The sequence below is a fragment of the Chlorocebus sabaeus genome, chromosome 19 (genome assembly GCF_047675955.1).
Source record: "Chlorocebus sabaeus isolate Y175 chromosome 19, mChlSab1.0.hap1, whole genome shotgun sequence".
Taxonomy (NCBI): Eukaryota; Metazoa; Chordata; class Mammalia; order Primates; family Cercopithecidae; genus Chlorocebus; species Chlorocebus sabaeus.
The window spans coordinates 31,438,042-31,454,966 of record NC_132922.1 but is presented as its reverse complement, the minus strand read 5'-3'; the positions used below and the strand labels follow the sequence as shown (position 1 = coordinate 31,454,966).

General features: G+C 60.6%; 1 protein-coding gene across 1 annotated transcript; it reads left to right on the top strand.

Moving 5' to 3' along the window:
* The first annotated feature begins 2,457 nt into the window (after positions 1-2,457).
* On the top strand, positions 2,458-8,948 carry TBX1 (T-box transcription factor 1). Its single transcript, XM_007976312.3, has 7 exons — positions 2,458-2,975; positions 4,860-4,961; positions 5,772-5,943; positions 6,568-6,723; positions 7,362-7,429; positions 7,506-7,606; positions 7,994-8,948. Exons 1-7 carry the CDS (start codon positions 2,527-2,529, stop codon positions 8,473-8,475), a joined length of 1,530 nt encoding a protein of 509 aa, XP_007974503.3. The 5' UTR covers positions 2,458-2,526; the 3' UTR covers positions 8,476-8,948.
* Positions 8,949-16,925: the final 7,977 nt, after the last annotated feature.

Below are 16,925 nucleotides of genomic sequence, written 5' to 3'. Positions count from 1 at the left end.
CTGACCACCAGCACCAGCTCCAGCAAAGCACAGAGGTTCCAGGGTTGACACCCAGCTGGAGAGACCCTGGACAGGAAAGCCATGGGTGCGCTGAACTGGTCAGAGGAGACCCCAGATACAGTAGGTGGGGGAACGCACAGGCCAAGTCAGGCCTTGGCCTATGGGATGCCTGGGCCTAGAAACCAGGCTGAGGGGCGGGCCTTGGCCTCACACTGCCCAGCCTGGTCGCGCCACAGAGCTTCTCCCGGAAGGCAGGCTGGCTGCTGGGTGCCGAGGGGCAGCATCAGATCCAGTGGCCTGAAGTTCTCCAACATGTCCTCATGTCCTCGGCTCCTTCGGCTGGCCAGGCCCCGCCCCCGGCCCTCCCTGCACCCGGCCGGTGCGCAGGGAGGTCGGAGGAGCGGGCACTGCCCACCCTCCGGATGTATAAGCGTCCTGGCCAGAGGCGGGCGGTGCGCGCAAGTGCGCGTGACGCTTGGGCTCCTGGGCTGCGCAGCCTAGGCAGCGTCCCTCCGCTGGGGTCTCCAGCGACGATAGTGAGCCAACTTCAGGGGGCTGTTGGGCATTTACTGGGTTGGGTCCTGTTCTGTTGTGCCGAGGAACAGAGGACGCTGTGGCCCTGGGGCTCCTGCCAGTGGCCGGTGCGAGAGCCCAAGCTGCCCTCTCCTCACCCAGGTGCAGGGGCAGCCAGGGAGGAGGTGGAGGCGGGAGGGGCCAAGGGCAGGGGCAGGGCTGGGCCCTAGCAGCCACTGGGTGCTTCATGGGTGCCCTGCCACCTCGGGCTAGGGCTGGGTGCTGCTGGTATAGACACCTCTCCTCAGGGGGCTGTAGAAGCTGATGGTGGCTTCGCTGCACAGAGGAAAGCCGTGCCTTTGCAGGAGCAACGGGATGTTCAAGGGGCGTTGGTCATGGAGGTCCCTGGGAACGGATGAAAGGGGCAGGGAGCTTGGAAAGCAGGAGGGCCCTGCACTTCCAGGGTGCTCCACCCGTCTGGGCCCCTCGGCTGCTACCAGCCCCAAGTGGGGGGCCCATGACGCCATAATCCTCTGGGCCAGGGGCCCCCGGCTGTGAGTGGCACCACAGGCCCCCGCCCCCGGGCTTCGTGGGCTGGGCTGGGCGCGGTGAGGCTGGGCACACGCAGTGGAAGGCGGCGCCGGCCAGGCCGCCGGGCGCCTATGGACGCGCGGAGCCCGCTGTCTCCCCGGGCCAGTGCGTTCAGCATCGCCTCTCTCGTTGCAGCCCAGGCGGCGGAGCGCACCGCCCACCAGGGCTCAGGGTCCTCCGACCGGGTGAAGCTTCGCTGGCTGCCAGGGTCCCCGACCGGGATGCACTTCAGCACGGTCACCAGAGACATGGAAGGTGAGCCTCTAGGCCGTGTCTACACTGGCCCGCCCGCCAGACCCCCTGCCTCAGCTGCTATGGGGCCCGGGTGAAGAGTAGGTGGAGGAAGCTCTTGGTAGGGTGGGCTCCAGGCTTCTGGCTGCGACTCTGGGGCAGAGAGGAAGAGCCAGCATCCCGCCCAAAGCCTGTCCCCTCACCAGCCTGGGGGCCCAGCTTTGGAGATGGGCACGCAGGTAAACACAGGCCTGGAAGAGGGCAAGTGAGGCTGGGAAGAAGAGCAGAGGTGGCCGTGAGCTTGGAGAGAGGGGAGGAAAGTTAGCAAGAGAGGAGAGTGCAGGAGAGTTTCACAGAAGGAGAGAAAGCCGCGAGGAAGCCGAGGAGACGAAATTGAGCAAAGGGGAGAAAACACAAAAAAACCGAAGAAGAAGGTAGGAGAGAAACAGAAAGACACGAAAAGGCAATAAAAAGCAAGAGCGAAAGAGAAGAGAGAAAATGAAGGGAAATTTTAAGACAGAAAGCAAAGTCATAAAAAAGAAAAAAAGGAAAGACTTTAGTTTTTTTTTTAAAAAAAAAACATAAAAAACAAACAACATACAGAAATAAGAGGAAAGGCGCCGACTAAAAGAAAGACAAAGAATGATTAAAAATAAAGTGAAAAGGAAGGCGAGGATGGAGAAAAACGGGAAGAGGCAGAAAGTAAAACAGAAATAAAGAGAAACTACTGAGATAGGGGAAGAAGGAAAGATGATCGGGAGGGAAAATTTAAATGAGGACGACAAAGGTAAAATAACAAATTAGGAAAAGAACGTCTGGGAGAGAGAGAGGAGAAACGCACGCGGGCGGGCGGCAGAGCGAGGGCCGGCCGACGGGCCCGGCGCATCGGTGAGCCGGTCCGGGCGGTCGGGGGGCCCCGGGCCGAGCGAGCCGCGGCGGGCGGGCTGGGGGCCGGGGAGGGGGAAGGGGCGGGGGAGGGGCGAGGGCCGGGGGAGGGAGCGAGGCCATTGTCTCGGCGCGGGGGTGGGGGGGCGCGGGGCGGGGCGGGGCGGGGCGCCTCCTCGGGGCCGGCCTGCGGTGTGGGGCTGCGCGGCCCGGGGCGCACGCAGCGCGGCGCCCGCCACTCGGCCCGCGGCGCGGGGCAGCGCTCAGCTCGGTGGCGGGGGCGGCGGCGGCGGCGGCCCGCGGGTCATGATCTCCGCCGTGTCCAGCCCGTGGCTCACGCAGCTCTCGCACTTCTGCGACGTTGCAGCCTTCACGGCCAGCAGCCTGAGCAGCCTGGGGGCCGCGGGGGGCTTCCCGGGCGCCGCGTCGCCCGGCGCCGACCCGTACGGCCCGCGCGAGCCCCCGCCGCCGCCGCCGCCGCCGCCGCCGCCGCGTTACGACCCGTGCGCCGCCGCCGCCCCCGGCGCCCCGGGCCCGCCGCCGCCGCACGCCTACCCGTTTGCGCCGGCCGCCGGGGCCGCCACCAGCGCTGCTGCCGAGCCCGAGGGCCCCGGGGCCAGCTGCGCTGCCGCAGCCAAGGCGCCGGTGAAGAAGAACGCGAAGGTGGCCGGTGTGAGCGTGCAGCTGGAGATGAAGGCACTGTGGGACGAGTTCAACCAGCTGGGCACCGAGATGATCGTCACCAAGGCCGGCAGGTCAGGGCGCCCCTCCCCACGCCGCGACCCTCCCCACGTGCTGCAGCCAGGGCCGCGGGCCTCCGCCGGATCCGCGCGAGCGGGGCCGAAAGCCGGTTCGGGGGCGCGGCCCGGCCACCTGCGGGCCCCTCTGGGCCCCGCTGCCTCCCTCGCTGTCCGTCCCGGCTCCGGCGACAGCCGCCCAGCGCTCCCCTCCTAACACTCACCTATCCTCCGCCGGGGCGGGAGGAGACGGCCCGGGCCACACGGGAACCGGCGAGGAGCCCCGCGGGACTCGCCCGCCCGCCCCGCCGGCGGCCCCAGGACGCCGCGCGGCCCAGAAACCGGCCCGGCTTGGAACGCACCCGGCTGGGGACAGGCAGCGGCGTCCAGGGGACCTCGCCGCCGGGCCGACTCCTAGTAAATCCCACCTCAAGGAAACGCTAGTTCGGTTCTGGAGTTCAGTCTATGCGGGGAAGATAATAGAGCAGCAGCCAGGCAGCTCTCTAAACACTTTCAGGAGAAGATAGCCCTTAAAAACAGCGGGCACTGTTCCTTGGAAGTTGCTACCCAGTTTCATTCAGCCTAGATCCCCATAGTTGTGAGGCCTGGCTCTGTAGCCAGCGGCCCGTCACCTTCCAACCGGCCTGTATTTGTTTTAAAGACCAAGAGAGAAGGGGAACAAGTTTTGCAGATGCACCCGATTTGACCATTAGACAAAGGCGGGTGTCGGGCTGTGTCTAAATGTACACACCAGTTCGGAGTTCGAACAGCCAAGGGGAGATCAGGGCCTGTTTGCAAAGCCTTCTCGTAGTTTCTGTTTCCCTGCTGCCGGCGTCCTTCCTGAGGAACCTGGGCCTGTGCTCCGCTCCAGCTCTGTGGGTTTTTTTCCAGGCCCTCCTTGCTGTCCCCAGGCACACAGGCCCTCCTGAGGGCAGCGGCAGCACAGCCTCTGGCTCAGGCCGGCCGGGCAAGGGCCTTGTCCGTGCTGGGCTTCACCTGGGAACCTACGTTCAGAGGCTTCTGCAGGGAGTTGCTTGTGAGGGGAGGCAGTGGGGAGGGCAAGTGAGGGCCAATCCTTGTGTTGTCCTGAAGGGCCCCACGGCCACTACTCCTGCGCCATCATGTGGGGGCTGCCCATGGCCTACACCCATCCAGGTAACACAGAATGTCCTTTCAAGAGCCCTGATCGGTTATTGAGCCAGGGTCCAAAGCGGGGGAGATTTGAGGAATGGGAAAGACATAAGCTGAGTCCACCCTGGGTAGCTGCGTCTTAGGGTTATGTGTCTTAAGGGGAGCAGAAGCTTGCTTGTGCCCTGAGGAAGGTGGGGAGACTCTTTCATGGGGCCATGATAGAGTGGGGCCCTGAGTGTCAGGGGAGTGAGGGCTCTGGGCCCTCGCCTCACTGAGGGGATTGGGTAACAGCCGAAGACCCACAGCTAAAAGGGCAGCGGGTACGCCTTGAAATCACACGGGACTACCCGGTTTCACTTTGTTGGAGCCGGGAGCAGCTTTCATCAATTTGGGGAGGCTCTGCTAAGGGCGCATGTTAGGCACCCTGCTGCCCGCCGAAGCTGGGGCCAAGAGGCCAAAAAGTCAGCAAGGGCGAGGTCGGCTTTATGCAGTCCAAGGTTGCCGAAGGTGGGGTCTCCAGCGCTGGGCCAGCCATATCTGTGTCCAGGAACGGCCCAGGAAGCTCCACTGCTGTGCTGAGCTCCCAGTTGAGTAGGGGCCTGCTCAGATTAGAGCAGCTAAGCCGGGAGAGATGGAGCCCAAGGGTTGGGATGACACAGCAGCCCCCAGAGGCTGGAGGGAAGGGCCAAGCAGAGGGGCTGCTAGCCCCAGGCAGGTTAAGGGGGGCTGCCTTCCACCAGCTGGGGTGACCCGAGGCCTCATCACCCCCAGGCGGATGTTCCCCACCTTCCAAGTGAAGCTCTTCGGCATGGATCCCATGGCCGACTATATGCTCCTCATGGACTTCGTGCCGGTGGATGATAAGCGCTACCGGTGAGCGAGCGGTTGTGAGCGTGAGGGACCTCGGAGGGCACCCTGGAAAGTGGCAGGTCTCTGCCTGGTGACCCAACTCCAAGGGTCGTCTACACCACGAAACTCTTCAGGCACCTGCGATGCTGCCCGATCAACCCGCTCCCTCCTCCACTCCCATCTGACCCCAGACCCACAATCCCACTCCATGTGCTCTCAGGACCCGCCTCTGGGAGCCCCTTGAGCCGCAGGCTGCAGACAGCTCTTGCGCCCCTGGGCTGGTGTGGCCCTAGGGTGGTCACTCAAGTACCCATCCCTGGACTTCTTAAACTCTCCCTCTCCCAGGAGGCTGGCCTGAGTGCCTAGTTCCCTTCCCCCATCCCCAGGGAACTCTGGGTCCTGGAGCTGGGCCGGAAAGGTGGGGTGGCCGGGAGAGATTATGCAGGGCGGGCCTCAGCTGCCTGGACAATTAACAGCAATTAATAAAGAGAATGAGCACTGCCCTGTGCCTGAGGCCCGGCAAGACCAAGTGTGGGCTCCCACCGCAGCGGCACCGGGCGGGAGGACCCGCATCCAGCGAAATGAGATGGGGGGAGCGCTCAGTGCCCCACGGGGTGTCCAGTTCCTTGATTGTTTTGAGTGTTGGGGTGGGTGGAAGTTCTCTGTTTAGTCCATAGGCCCCCTTGGAAAAGCTCCCAGCATGTGTGGCAGCAGAGGGTTCAATCTCACAGGCGGGGAAACTTCTCAGAGGCATTTTTAGGGTTCATCCAGCACAGCGGTCAAGGCCTTCTGGGTTCACCTCCACATGCACAACCTTGCCCCGTGCCGCTCCAGGTACGCCTTCCACAGCTCCTCTTGGCTGGTGGCAGGGAAGGCTGACCCTGCCACGCCAGGCCGCGTGCACTACCACCCCGACTCGCCTGCCAAGGGCGCACAGTGGATGAAGCAAATCGTGTCCTTCGACAAGCTCAAGCTGACCAACAACCTACTGGACGACAACGGCCACGTGAGCGACCGCCTCCCCAGGCTCCCGGTGTCCCACAAGCAAGGCCTCGTGTCCCCAGGCACCCGCCTGTCCCTAAGAGGCCTGTAGAGTCCCCAGGCCCTCGGCTGTCTCCAGGAGGCTCTGGGCTGCCCCTGAGGCCCTTTAGAGTCCCTGAGAGGCCAGAGGCTGAGGCAGAGCTTGGGCAGCACTGGCATGCGGATGAGGAGAGCAGCCTCTGGTCAGGGGTCACAGAGCCTAGTGGACCTGGGCCCTGGGAGAGGGGTCGCCCTCCTTCTCTCACCCCACTCCTGATTTTATGCGGGAAGCTTTTTTAATGGAAAGGATGGCGCCGTGCAAGGGGGCTGGGGAAAGGCTTTATGGAGTCCAGGGCAGCGAGGCCGCTGGGCAGGCACCACAGAACCTAAATCCAGATCTTTTGCCGCTTGGAGCTCATTCCTGGCAGTTGCCAGTGGGTCACAGCCTCCTCTTGGCCCAGTGACCCAGCCTCATCTTGGAATTCAGGGTTTTGCCCAACTTATCCAGGAAACTCATTGCCAACTCAGACCTCAGCCCGTTTCCTGGCTCCCACCCCAGATCCTCAGCCCAGCCCCACCATTAGAGCTGATTCCCCACCTTGTCTTCCAGATTATTCTGAATTCCATGCACAGATACCAGCCCCGCTTCCACGTAGTCTATGTGGACCCGCGCAAAGATAGCGAGAAATATGCCGAGGAGAACTTTAAAACCTTTGTGTTTGAGGAGACGCGATTCACGGCGGTCACTGCCTACCAGAACCATCGGGTGAGGGCCTGCGGGGAGGACCTGAGCAGATTCAATGCCTCTGGGGAAGCGGGTGTAATTTTCAGTTGCCGTTTGGGGACAGTAGGTTCGCTTAGACCTGCAGGCTGTGGTCCCAGTGGAGCCCAACCCAACTGGAGCCCCACTCCCAAGGGCCTCAAGCAGCCCCCTCCCTCCAGAGGCTGGCTGGCCCAGCCTCCTATCAGCTTGACCTCCAGCGGCAACTGTCCTGAAAGTTTGTTTTCCGAACCATTCCGGAAACTCCCCATGAGGGGCCTGATCTGAGGTGTACCCAGATTCCTAGGGAACCCGCTCTGTTCCCCCCGCCCCGCCCCGCGCTGCACGGGGAGGGGGGCGGTGACCACATTCGCGTCCCAGTCAGGGGCACAGGGTCTCCATCCCCATCCACTTGGGGGACACCAGAGAGGGGTTCCCTAGTGAGATAGGAGGTTCCTCAGACCCCCGCCCCCTGCAGGAGGGAGCACCAGCTCCGTAGAGGAGAGGCAGATGTGGGCTGGTTCTGGTCGGGGCAGCAGAGAGGCCCTTGGTGCTCTTCTCCTAACACTCCCCTATCCTCCGCCGAGGTCGGGTGGCCCAGGCTGCAGGGCTCCAGCGGCTTGCTCTCACCCACCTCCCTGCAGATCACGCAGCTCAAGATTGCCAGCAATCCCTTCGCCAAAGGCTTCCGGGACTGCGACCCTGAGGACTGGTGAGTGTCCTCCCCAGAGAGAGTGAGCGCTGGGCGCCTGGCGCAGGCGCCGCCCTGACCCGCCTCCCGCCCGCAGGCCCCGGAACCACCGGCCCGGCGCGCTGCCGCTCATGAGCGCCTTCGCGCGCTCGCGGAACCCCGTGGCCTCCCCGACGCAGCCCAGCGGCGCGGAGAAAGGTAGGGACGGGGTCGTGGGATCCGGGTCCCGGCCCTGTGCGCGCTCTTCCCCGGGCCGGCGGCTTCGCCCGACCTCGCCTGCGCCCCCGGGGCGCTCCAGGCTTTCGCGCCGGTTGCACAACTGCAGCGGCGGCGGGCAAGCGCGCACTCGCCCGCCCGGCCCGACGGCTGTGCCCCGCCCGCCGCCGCCGCCGCCGCCCTCAGAGGGGCGCGGGCCCTGGGGAGGGTTCGGGACGCTGGCGGCGCGGGGTCTCGGCACGCTCGCACCGACTGGTCGGGAACACCGAGGGCGGCCGAGCGCTTTCTTCCCGCCAGGGCCTCGAGTGGGGCGTCGGAGCTCCTTGGCGGCCACGGCCGGCCGCACTTACTCCTCGGCCCTCTCCGCAGACGCGGCTGAGGCCCGGCGAGAATTCGAGCGCGACGCGGGCGGGCCGGCAGTACTCGGGGACCCGGCGCACCCTCCGCAGTTGCTGGCCCGGGTGCTAAGCCCCTCGCTGCCCGGGGCCGGCGGCGCCGGCGGCCTAGTCCCGCTGCCCGGCGCGCCCGGAGGCCGGCCCAGTCCCCCGCACCCCGAGCTGCGCCTGGAGGCGCCCGGCGCATCGGAGCCGCTGCACCACCACCCGTACAAGTATCCGGCTGCCGCCTACGATCACTACCTCGGGGCCAAGAGCCGGCCGGCGCCCTACCCGCTGCCCGGCCTGCGCAGCCACGGCTACCACCCGCACGCTCATCCGCACCACCACCACCACCACCCCGTGAGTCCAGCTGCCGCCGCCGCCGCTGCCGCTGCCGCCGCCGCCGCGGCTGCCAACATGTACTCGTCGGCCGGAGCCGCGCCGCCCGGCTCCTACGACTACTGCCCCAGATAACGCGGGCCCCGCCCCGCCGCGCCCCTGCCCCGGCCCCGCACAGCCCCGAGATTCGCGGGGCCCGACCACCCTGCCCCAAGGGCCAGCAAAAAATACGTTCCCTCAGTCCCAGGGGCCACCTCGGGTCTCCCCTTCCCCAGCCTCGAAGCCATGGGGGCCCCCTCGCCACCCCCCAGCCCCTTGGGCTATCGAAGTATCCCGGTTCCCCAGTCCCTGGAGCCACCGCGGGTCCTTCCCCGGCCCCGAGGGCCACGGGGTCCCCGCCCGCCAGTGCCAAAGCGCCCGGTCGCAGGCGGAAGGAAGTGATATTTATTGTTCTCCCCGAGACCGCGTCGCCCGCAGCCCGGCCGGCAGTTGCAGTGTAGACAACCCGAGAGCCCCGCCTGCAGGCGGTGTAGATACGTGTAGATATTGTAGATACTGTAGATACCGCGCCGGCGCCGACTTGATAAACGGTTTCGCCTCTTTTGGAAGCCGCCTGCGTGTCCATTTATTTGCGCCCAGTTAGATCGAGTTGGGAATCTTCGGGACAGCGAGCCCAGGGTGGTTCGGGGCCCTCAGGGCCTCCCCAGCCCCAATCCCTGCAGACTAGGTCGGTCCGGGTCCCACTGCGCCCTGTCCGCCACGCCCCCTGCCCTCTCCCCGCCCCAAAGGGGCTCCCACTGCCCCTCCCCTCTCCGAGGCCCCTCCTGCCAGGCCTGTGCACTCCCCCCACCTTCCCACCGTCCCGTCTCATCCCAACCTCCCCAGGGCTGGTGGTACCGCCCAGGTGTGCATCCTGCCTTTTTATTTAAATTCCTCACACCTGCAGTTGTCCCTATTCTGGGACTTGGGCCTGTGCCCTGGCCTGTTTTCGGGACAGATGCTTGTGCTTTTCCATGGAAATTGGGAAGAAGGGTCATGACAGACACTGCCGGTCGCTGCTGGGAGCGGGAGAAGCCTCTGACCGGGATGGGATCATGGAAAGACAAAAACAGGCAACACTGTTCTGCTAGCATTTCCCCTGCCGGCCCCGGCCCGCCTGTTCCCTGCTTATTGACTTTATTTGCTGTGAGTGTCCCTACGGAGTGACCTGGCCAGGGGGCACAATGACAGTGGCCATGAGTCATCTTGAGACCTGTGTGTGAAGCATTTTTCCCAGGCCAGGTGGCTAAGGGACCTTTCCCTGTTAACTCAACACCAGGGATGGAGCAAGAGGAACTCTTTGATCCCTCCCTTCCTGAGCGCAAGCAGGAAGGTCTGACAGCCGGTCAGCGCCAAGGCTGCTGACTTGGACACAAGATGAACGGGAAGTGCACGTGGCCGAGGCTCTGTCTCCCACCTCCTGTGCCTGTCCCGGTGTGTTTGTGGCAACTGCTGCCTTCTAGGCCAGTTGGCTCATCACCCCACATGGTAGTGGCAGCCTGAGTGCTACCTCTCCGGGGGCACAACCAGGAGTTTCCAGATGTCCACTCTCGATGGACCTGTTCTTCGTATCCATGTTTGCCGTGGCAGCGTGAAGTGAGCGGGGTCTTAATAACTTAATGGCAGGAACCATTCCCAGAGGCCAGTCTAGGGTGGGAGGGGTTCTCCAGGGGCCATATAAAGCTTCAAAGGGCAGCTAACACCAGAGTGTGAAGACCTCTGCAGCATCTGCCCCGGTGGCCCACAGGCTCCGTGAACACGGCTTTGGAGATGCATTCTAGGGGATGGCTGTGGATGCCCATTCCCGAGTCCTGATCCACACTTGTGTGAACTTGGGGCAGCCATTACCCATGTGCCCCACAGTGGGCGGGGCTTTGCACTGCAGAGGGCCTCCCTCTCTTGTGGTCAGAAAGCAGCCATTCCATACTCCACATCCAGCGTGTGCGGAGGGGCTGCCATTCGACACCTCCACCTTGGTTTTGTTCAAAGCTAAAGGCAGGAAAAGCTCTCCCCTGAACAAAGAGCAAACACAGTGTTTGTCAATGAGGGTGGAACACACAGCAATGTGCAAGGACCTTGGCTGTGCAGCAAACTGGCCTGTTAACGTGCCCCTCCTGTTGGGATGGCCACGCTAAATGGAGCACCCAGCTGTCCAGCAGGGCCGCCACTGGCCATCCAGGGCTATTCACATTCTTTTTTTTTTTTTTTTTTTGAGACTGAGTTGCGCTCTGTCGCCCAGGTTGGAGTGCCATGGTGCAAACTCGGCTCACCGAAACCTCTGTCTCCCGGGTTCAAGCGATTTCTTCTGCTTCAGCCTCCCAAATAGCTGGGACTACAGGCATGTACCACCATGCCCGGCTAATTTTTGTATTTTTAGTAAGAGACGGGGTTTCACCATGTTGACCGGGTTGGTTGTGAACTCCTGACCTCAGGTGATCCGTCTGCCTTGGTCTTCCAAAGTGCTGGGCTTACAGGCATGAGCCATCACACTCAGCCACGTGTCCTAATGAACCAGGATTCATTAAACATCCAGGTCCTCACTGGCCTCATTCTAGGTGCTCTGTGGCTCACAGGCCACGGGTCACCACACTGCTGCTGTTGCTGCTGAAGGCGCTCCCACGCTGGGCAGTGGCCCACAGAGGCGTGGGTTTCCTCCTCTCCACCCCCATAAATGAGTTTGTGCATCTGAGAACTTCTTGTAAATGAGAGCTCGCAGGCAGGCGTCTGGGTGGCAGCTTCCGCTGGCTGTGTGTCTGCAAGACTGGTGCACGCCGCTGCTCACTGTCCCTCATGTGCTCAGTCCTCAACCAGTGCCCGGTGATTGCCTGCCCGCCGTGGGCGCTGTCCGGCCAATGCCCCAGCCATTGCCGTGCCGTTCCTGGCCGTTCCTGTGGAGCTGACGTTCCTGTGGGCAGCTGCCCTAAGGCTTGGCTTCCAGCAGCTTCCTCTGTGACAGCTGTGATCTGAACGTTCGGTGATGGCGGCAGGAGATGGAGCCTTTAGGGGGTGATTAGGTCACGAGCGTGGAGCCCTCATGACCAGGATTAGCTGAGTGCTACCCTGCTTACAGACCTCCAGCCTCCAGAACTGGGAGAAATAACTGTCCACTGTTTATAAGCCACCAGGCCTATGGTGATTTGTCCTAGCTGCGCTACTGGACTGACAGTGGCCGTTCTTCCTTCCCCTTCTTGTTTCCTGTTTTAGGTTCCTCTTCGAGCACACCTGCCCTGCCCCTTCTGTATGCTACTGTGCTGGGCAGTACGGTGTAGGGGTTAGGGGGCTCGTCCCACTGCTGTTCCCCTAGAGGCTCCCCCTCAGCGGTTGGACTTCCCCCAAGCATCCTCCTCCAGGTTCCCTAGCTGGTCCAGAGGCCCCGTTCCCCTCCCCCAGCCTGGCTCCAGACATCCAGCTGCCAGAACTCAGGAGGACAAGAGACCAGAAGGGCCCCCAGACTCCTCACTCCCAAAAACTCTCCAAAAACAACAGATGCACAACGAAGAAAATAGATACATTCTTGACTAAGAATGGACCATCCACACCCCCTTCACACCACTGCATCCCACAGAAGGGTTCTAGGACCCCAGGGCCTCGGGGTTTAGCTGGACAATCCTACAGTAGCCCTGTTCCCTGTTTTCAGAGGACCCCCCACCGCTGCCCTCTGCAGCATGTGCCCCTTTGTCGAAGGGATGATGGGCACACCACTGCTCAGAGGGGCTTCTCACCCAGGAAAGCATTGGAGGTGCAGAGGCAGGAGCACACTGGGGCTTGCCTGTGGGACAAGGCGAGACTGTTTGGTGGCATCTTGAGCTGCAGAGGGAGACAAGACCCTGGCCTGGTGGAAGTGAGACCCTAGCCTCGCAGGCTCCAGGCCCCACCCTGCGGCGCACCCTCCAGCTGGGGAAGTCCGTGGGATGTGTGGGATCCATGCGATGACAGTTGTGTGAGGCTGAGGCTGATTTCCAGGTGTGCCGCAGATCAAAGCACCCGCATACCAGAGAATTCCACGTGGCCACAGCTGCCGAGGGCAGAGGCAGCCTCACCTCTCGCTGGTGGAGGGAGAGTGGTGGGCGAGGAGCTGCTTCTGGGAGAAAGGGATGGCTCCGGTATGTCAGGCAGTGCAGCCCAACCAGGAGGTGGGCACCAGGGCAGAGCATGTGGCCTGTGTTTCAGAGACTCCGTGTTCCAGAGACTCAGTTTCCCCTTCAGCTGGGGTGCTGACCTCCGCCTTGTGTGGAGAAGCTCTCTGTCAACGGTGGAGGCCTGTGTCACCCATGGACACAGGGACGTTCATTCCTACTTCTCTCCTCCCTGTGGGTTCCAATGAGTCTGTGTGCTCAGGCAGGGTTCGCAAGCATCTACACCATCCTGCGCCTCCTCCTTGCCAAGCTCCTTCACCCCCCTCCCCGCCGAAGGAGCATCCTGCAGAGCCCGGCCAAGGAGCAGGTGGGGACACGGATCCCCAGCCTGGCATGGTGGCACCCAGGCCTGGGGGGGGGGCAGGATGAAACCTTTTTCCCTGATGCTACCTCACACATTTTCTGGATTTCAAAAAACACAACTGGTGCCTTTGATTCAATTCCCTTTCCTGCTTGTTGTACTACTTCAAACCAGATGCGCTCCTCAGATGAAACTCCGGAGACTCAGTGTCTCTCTTTAACCGCTGCCAGGTCTGTGTGTGGGAAACAGCAGAACCAGAATATTTTGCTAAAACCAGCCCATGTGGGGGAGAGGCTTAGGTTTTAATAGCAGTAATTAAATTATCTTCTTAATTATAAAGGGTGATGGCATTGTCAACATCCTTTACCTATCAGCTTTCAATTGCACAAAGTAAGCACGTAATCCTCTCCTCCCGGCCCTGCCAGCATCCTCTGCTCTGTGACCAGCCCAGGCCCCCCTCCTGCAGTGCAGACCCCCGGAAGCTTTGGGGTGCATCTCCCCATTTCACCAATTCTGAGTTGCACAGGGTTTTTTGCCTGCATTTCAACACCTCTGAAGTTGGTATCTCTCTTAATCAAAGTGGGGGGTCTCAGCCTAACTGAAGGATCTTGGCTGCACATGAAACCATGGTGCAGTGGCAGTTGCCAGGATCTTGCAGTTGAGGCCCATGTCTGTGTGCCCACTGTGGCCTGGGGCAACGCTGGGTGCCAGCATCTTGCTCTGGGTGACTTTCTTGCAGGTGGTGACCCTGGCTTCTGTCTCCAGCCCCTGCAGTGGCCCTGTCCTTCCAGGACCTCACTCTTCACTCATGTCGTTTCTCAGGACACCCCTCTCTGCACATCCCCAGTCTTCCCCATCTCTTCATTCCTCTGTCACTCCAGCCTCAGTTCCTCTCAACGGTTTTTTGTTTTTTGTTTTTTGAGACGGAATCTCGCTCTGTTGCCCAGACTGGAGTGCAGCGGCACAATCTCGGTTCACTGCAACTTCTGCCTCCTGGGTTCAAGTGATTCTCCTGCATCAGCCTCCCAAGTAACTGGGATTACAGATGTCTGCCACCACGCCCGGCTAATTTTTGTATTTTTAATAGACATGGGATTTCACCATGTTGGCCTTTTTTTCTTTATGAGACAGGGTCTTGCTCTGTTGCCCAGGCTGGAGTGCAGTGGTGTGATCATGGTTCACTGCAGCCTCGAACTCCGGGGCTGAAGCTATCCTCCAGACTCAGCCTCCTGATTAGCTGGGACTACAGCCATGTGCCACCACACTCTGCTAATATTTTGTAGCGACATATGAGTCTTGCCATGTTGCCCAGGCTGGTCTTGAACTCCTGGCTCTTGAATTCTTGGCCTCAAGTGAGCCTTCAGCCTCAGCCTCTCAAATTGCTGGGATTATAGGCGTGAGCCACTGTGCCCAGGCCTCTTCTCAAATAGTTTTTTTCCCCTCCATTTCTGAATTCATCCTTTATCTCAGAATGTGTTTTCTGGATTACTCCCCAAGACAGCTTTTTTTCTTGTGACATCATCACAGAACGAAGATGGTGATGGCAGCAAGGCCACAAAACAGTCCCCGGTCTACCCGACTGCTCATGGCCGTGGTTTGGACCTTCAGCCATGAGGTAGTACATCCTCCCAGAGCAGGGTAGGAACCTTCACCACAGGACTGGTTCTCAGGAGCTGCCGGCCGCCCTTCTCCAGTCCACCTTTGTGATAAGGTGACAGAATCGGGGTCACTGGCAGGACACAGGTCCCCTTCCCTGTCGCCTCAGGCTGGCGGGATTCCTGCACTCGAGTGCTGCTGGGGCTGCCAGCGAGGCCTGGGCTACACAGGAAGCCCGGGCACCGCAGAGTGGCTGCTAGCTGGTGGCATTGTTCCTCTGCGGATTCGGAGCTGTACGAGCACGGGCGTTGAGCTGAGGCAAAATACGGAAACAGCCACTTCCATGCAAATAATCACCCTTCTGATAACAATAAGTCAAGTCTCAAGGGACTAAGAAAAACAAGCAGCTTTATTAAGATGCAGCTGACCGATCGGAAAGCCTGCCTGCTCCACCACCTCCTGGGAGAGCCTGCATGGCCCGGGCTCTGGGGACAAGGGCTGCTGCTCAGGCCCCAGAGGAAGGTCTAGGTGGGGAATGGACTGCCAGGAGGTGGACACCAATTCATAGGAGCACATCCCAAGACACCCATCACCCTGCGTGGTAGGTGCTGGAAAGAAACAGCCTAGTTATGAGAGAGACTTGCAACTGGGGGCCCCCTAGCACCCCACAGAGGCATTTCCAGCTAGCCCCTCCAGCTTGGCTGTGTGGTCCTCCTTGGAGGACCCTCCCTCCTTCCAGGTGGCCAGCCAGAAGGGGCCATCTCCAGGCAGGCACCCCCTTCAGGAGAGCCCATGCCCAGTCACTGCCTGGGAAGTTTACTGCGGGGCTGGCCCCCAGCTGCCACTGTCACCTCCTGGCCTCCACCTGCTCTCCTAGGTCCTCAGGCCTCACACAGTCCTGTCCCTCTCACAGGTGACTGCAGGATGGAGCCCCAGGCATCTCGGCACCCTGATGCGGTCACTGCCAGGAGGGGAGTGGTCTCAGGGTGGGCCAGACCCCTGGGCATCAGTGTGGCCTCCTTCCTGAGCTGCTGAGGGAGATTTGCCTGGCAAAGCCCACCTTGCCCCTCTACCCTCAGCTGCTGAGTTTCCCTCCAGTAGTGGCTATGCCAGTAGTAGCTGTTTCCCACGCACAGGTCTCTTCCCCAATAGGAATTAGTGCTGCAGAACAGAGATCCTATCGCATGTACACCCAGAAGGTGATTCAAGGTGAATATTAAAGACCTGGATATCCATTAGGATGATGATGATTTTAAAAAACAAAACCAGAAAACAACACGTATTGGTGAGGACGTGGAGTCCCTGGAAGCCGTCTACACTGCTAGTGGGACTGTAAGATGGTGCAGCTGCTGCGGGGAATAGCGTGGTGGGTCCTTGAAAAATTATACAGCTGTTAGGGAGGGTGAAGCGGGAAGACTGCTTGAAGCCAGAAGTTCAAGACCCGCCTGGGCAGGCCCAGGCACCTGTAGTCCCAGCTACTCGGTAGACTGAGGCAGGAGGATCACTTGAGCCGAGGAGTTCCAGGCTGTAGTAAGCTATGATCACACCACTCCACTCCAGCCTGGTGACATAGCAAGATCTTGTCTCTAAGATAAATTAAAATTCTACATAGAATTACCGTATGATCCAGCAATTCCACTTCTGGGAAAATACCCAAGAGAATTGAAAGCAGAGTCTCAAAGAGAGATTTCTCCACCCATGTTCACAGCAGCATTACTACAATAGCAAAAGGTGGAGGCGAGCCGAGTGTCCACCGATAAATGAATGGATCAACAAAATGTGGTGTGTGTGTGTACCATGGAGTATTATCCAGCCTTAAAAAGGAAGGGAATTCTGTCACACGCTACAACGTGGATGAACCCTGAGGTCCTTATGCTCCGTGAATTGAGCCAGTCACAAAGGACACATATTGTAGTGTACAATTCCACTTGCGTGAGGCACCTGAAGTAGTCAGATTCAAGAAACAGGAGAATGGGGTTGTTAGGGGCTGGGGGAGGGGAATGGGGAGTTGGTGTCTAGTGGGGACAGAGGCTCCATTTTGCATTCATCTGGAGGTGGATGCACAGCATTGGGGATACACTTAATGCCACTGAATTGTGCACTTCAACATGGTGACAATGGCACATTCTTTATTTTTTATAGAGACAGGGTCTCACTGGGTTGCCCAGGCTGGCCTCGAACTCAGGCTCAGGCTCTCCTTTCACCTCAGCCTCCCAAAGTGCTGGGATTATAGGTGTGAGCCACCACACCTGGCCAAATGTATGGGTTTTTTGTTTTTATTTTTTTGAAACAGAGTTTGTCCCTTGTCACCTAGGCTGGAGTATAGTGGTGTGATCTTGGCTCACTGCAACCTCCACCTCCTGGGTTCAAGCGATTCTCCTGCCTCAGCCTCCCAAGTAGCTGGGATTACAGGCATCTGCCAACACACCCAGCTAATTTTTGTATTTTTAATAGAGACGGGGTTTCACCATGTTGGCCAGGTTGGTCTCGAACTCCTGACCTCAGGTGATCCG

Bases quoted from the DNA above. Each gene is read 5' to 3' on its own strand.
- TBX1 (XM_007976312.3), top strand. From the start codon at position 2,527: ATGATCTCCGCCGTGTCCAGCCCGTGGCTCACGCAGCTCTCGCACTTC. The intron at 2,976-4,859 runs GTCAGGGCGCCC...CATCACCCCCAG, and splicing joins ATCGTCACCAAGGCCGGCAG to GCGGATGTTCCCCACCTTCC. The intron at 4,962-5,771 runs GTGAGCGAGCGG...GTGCCGCTCCAG, and splicing joins GTGGATGATAAGCGCTACCG to GTACGCCTTCCACAGCTCCT.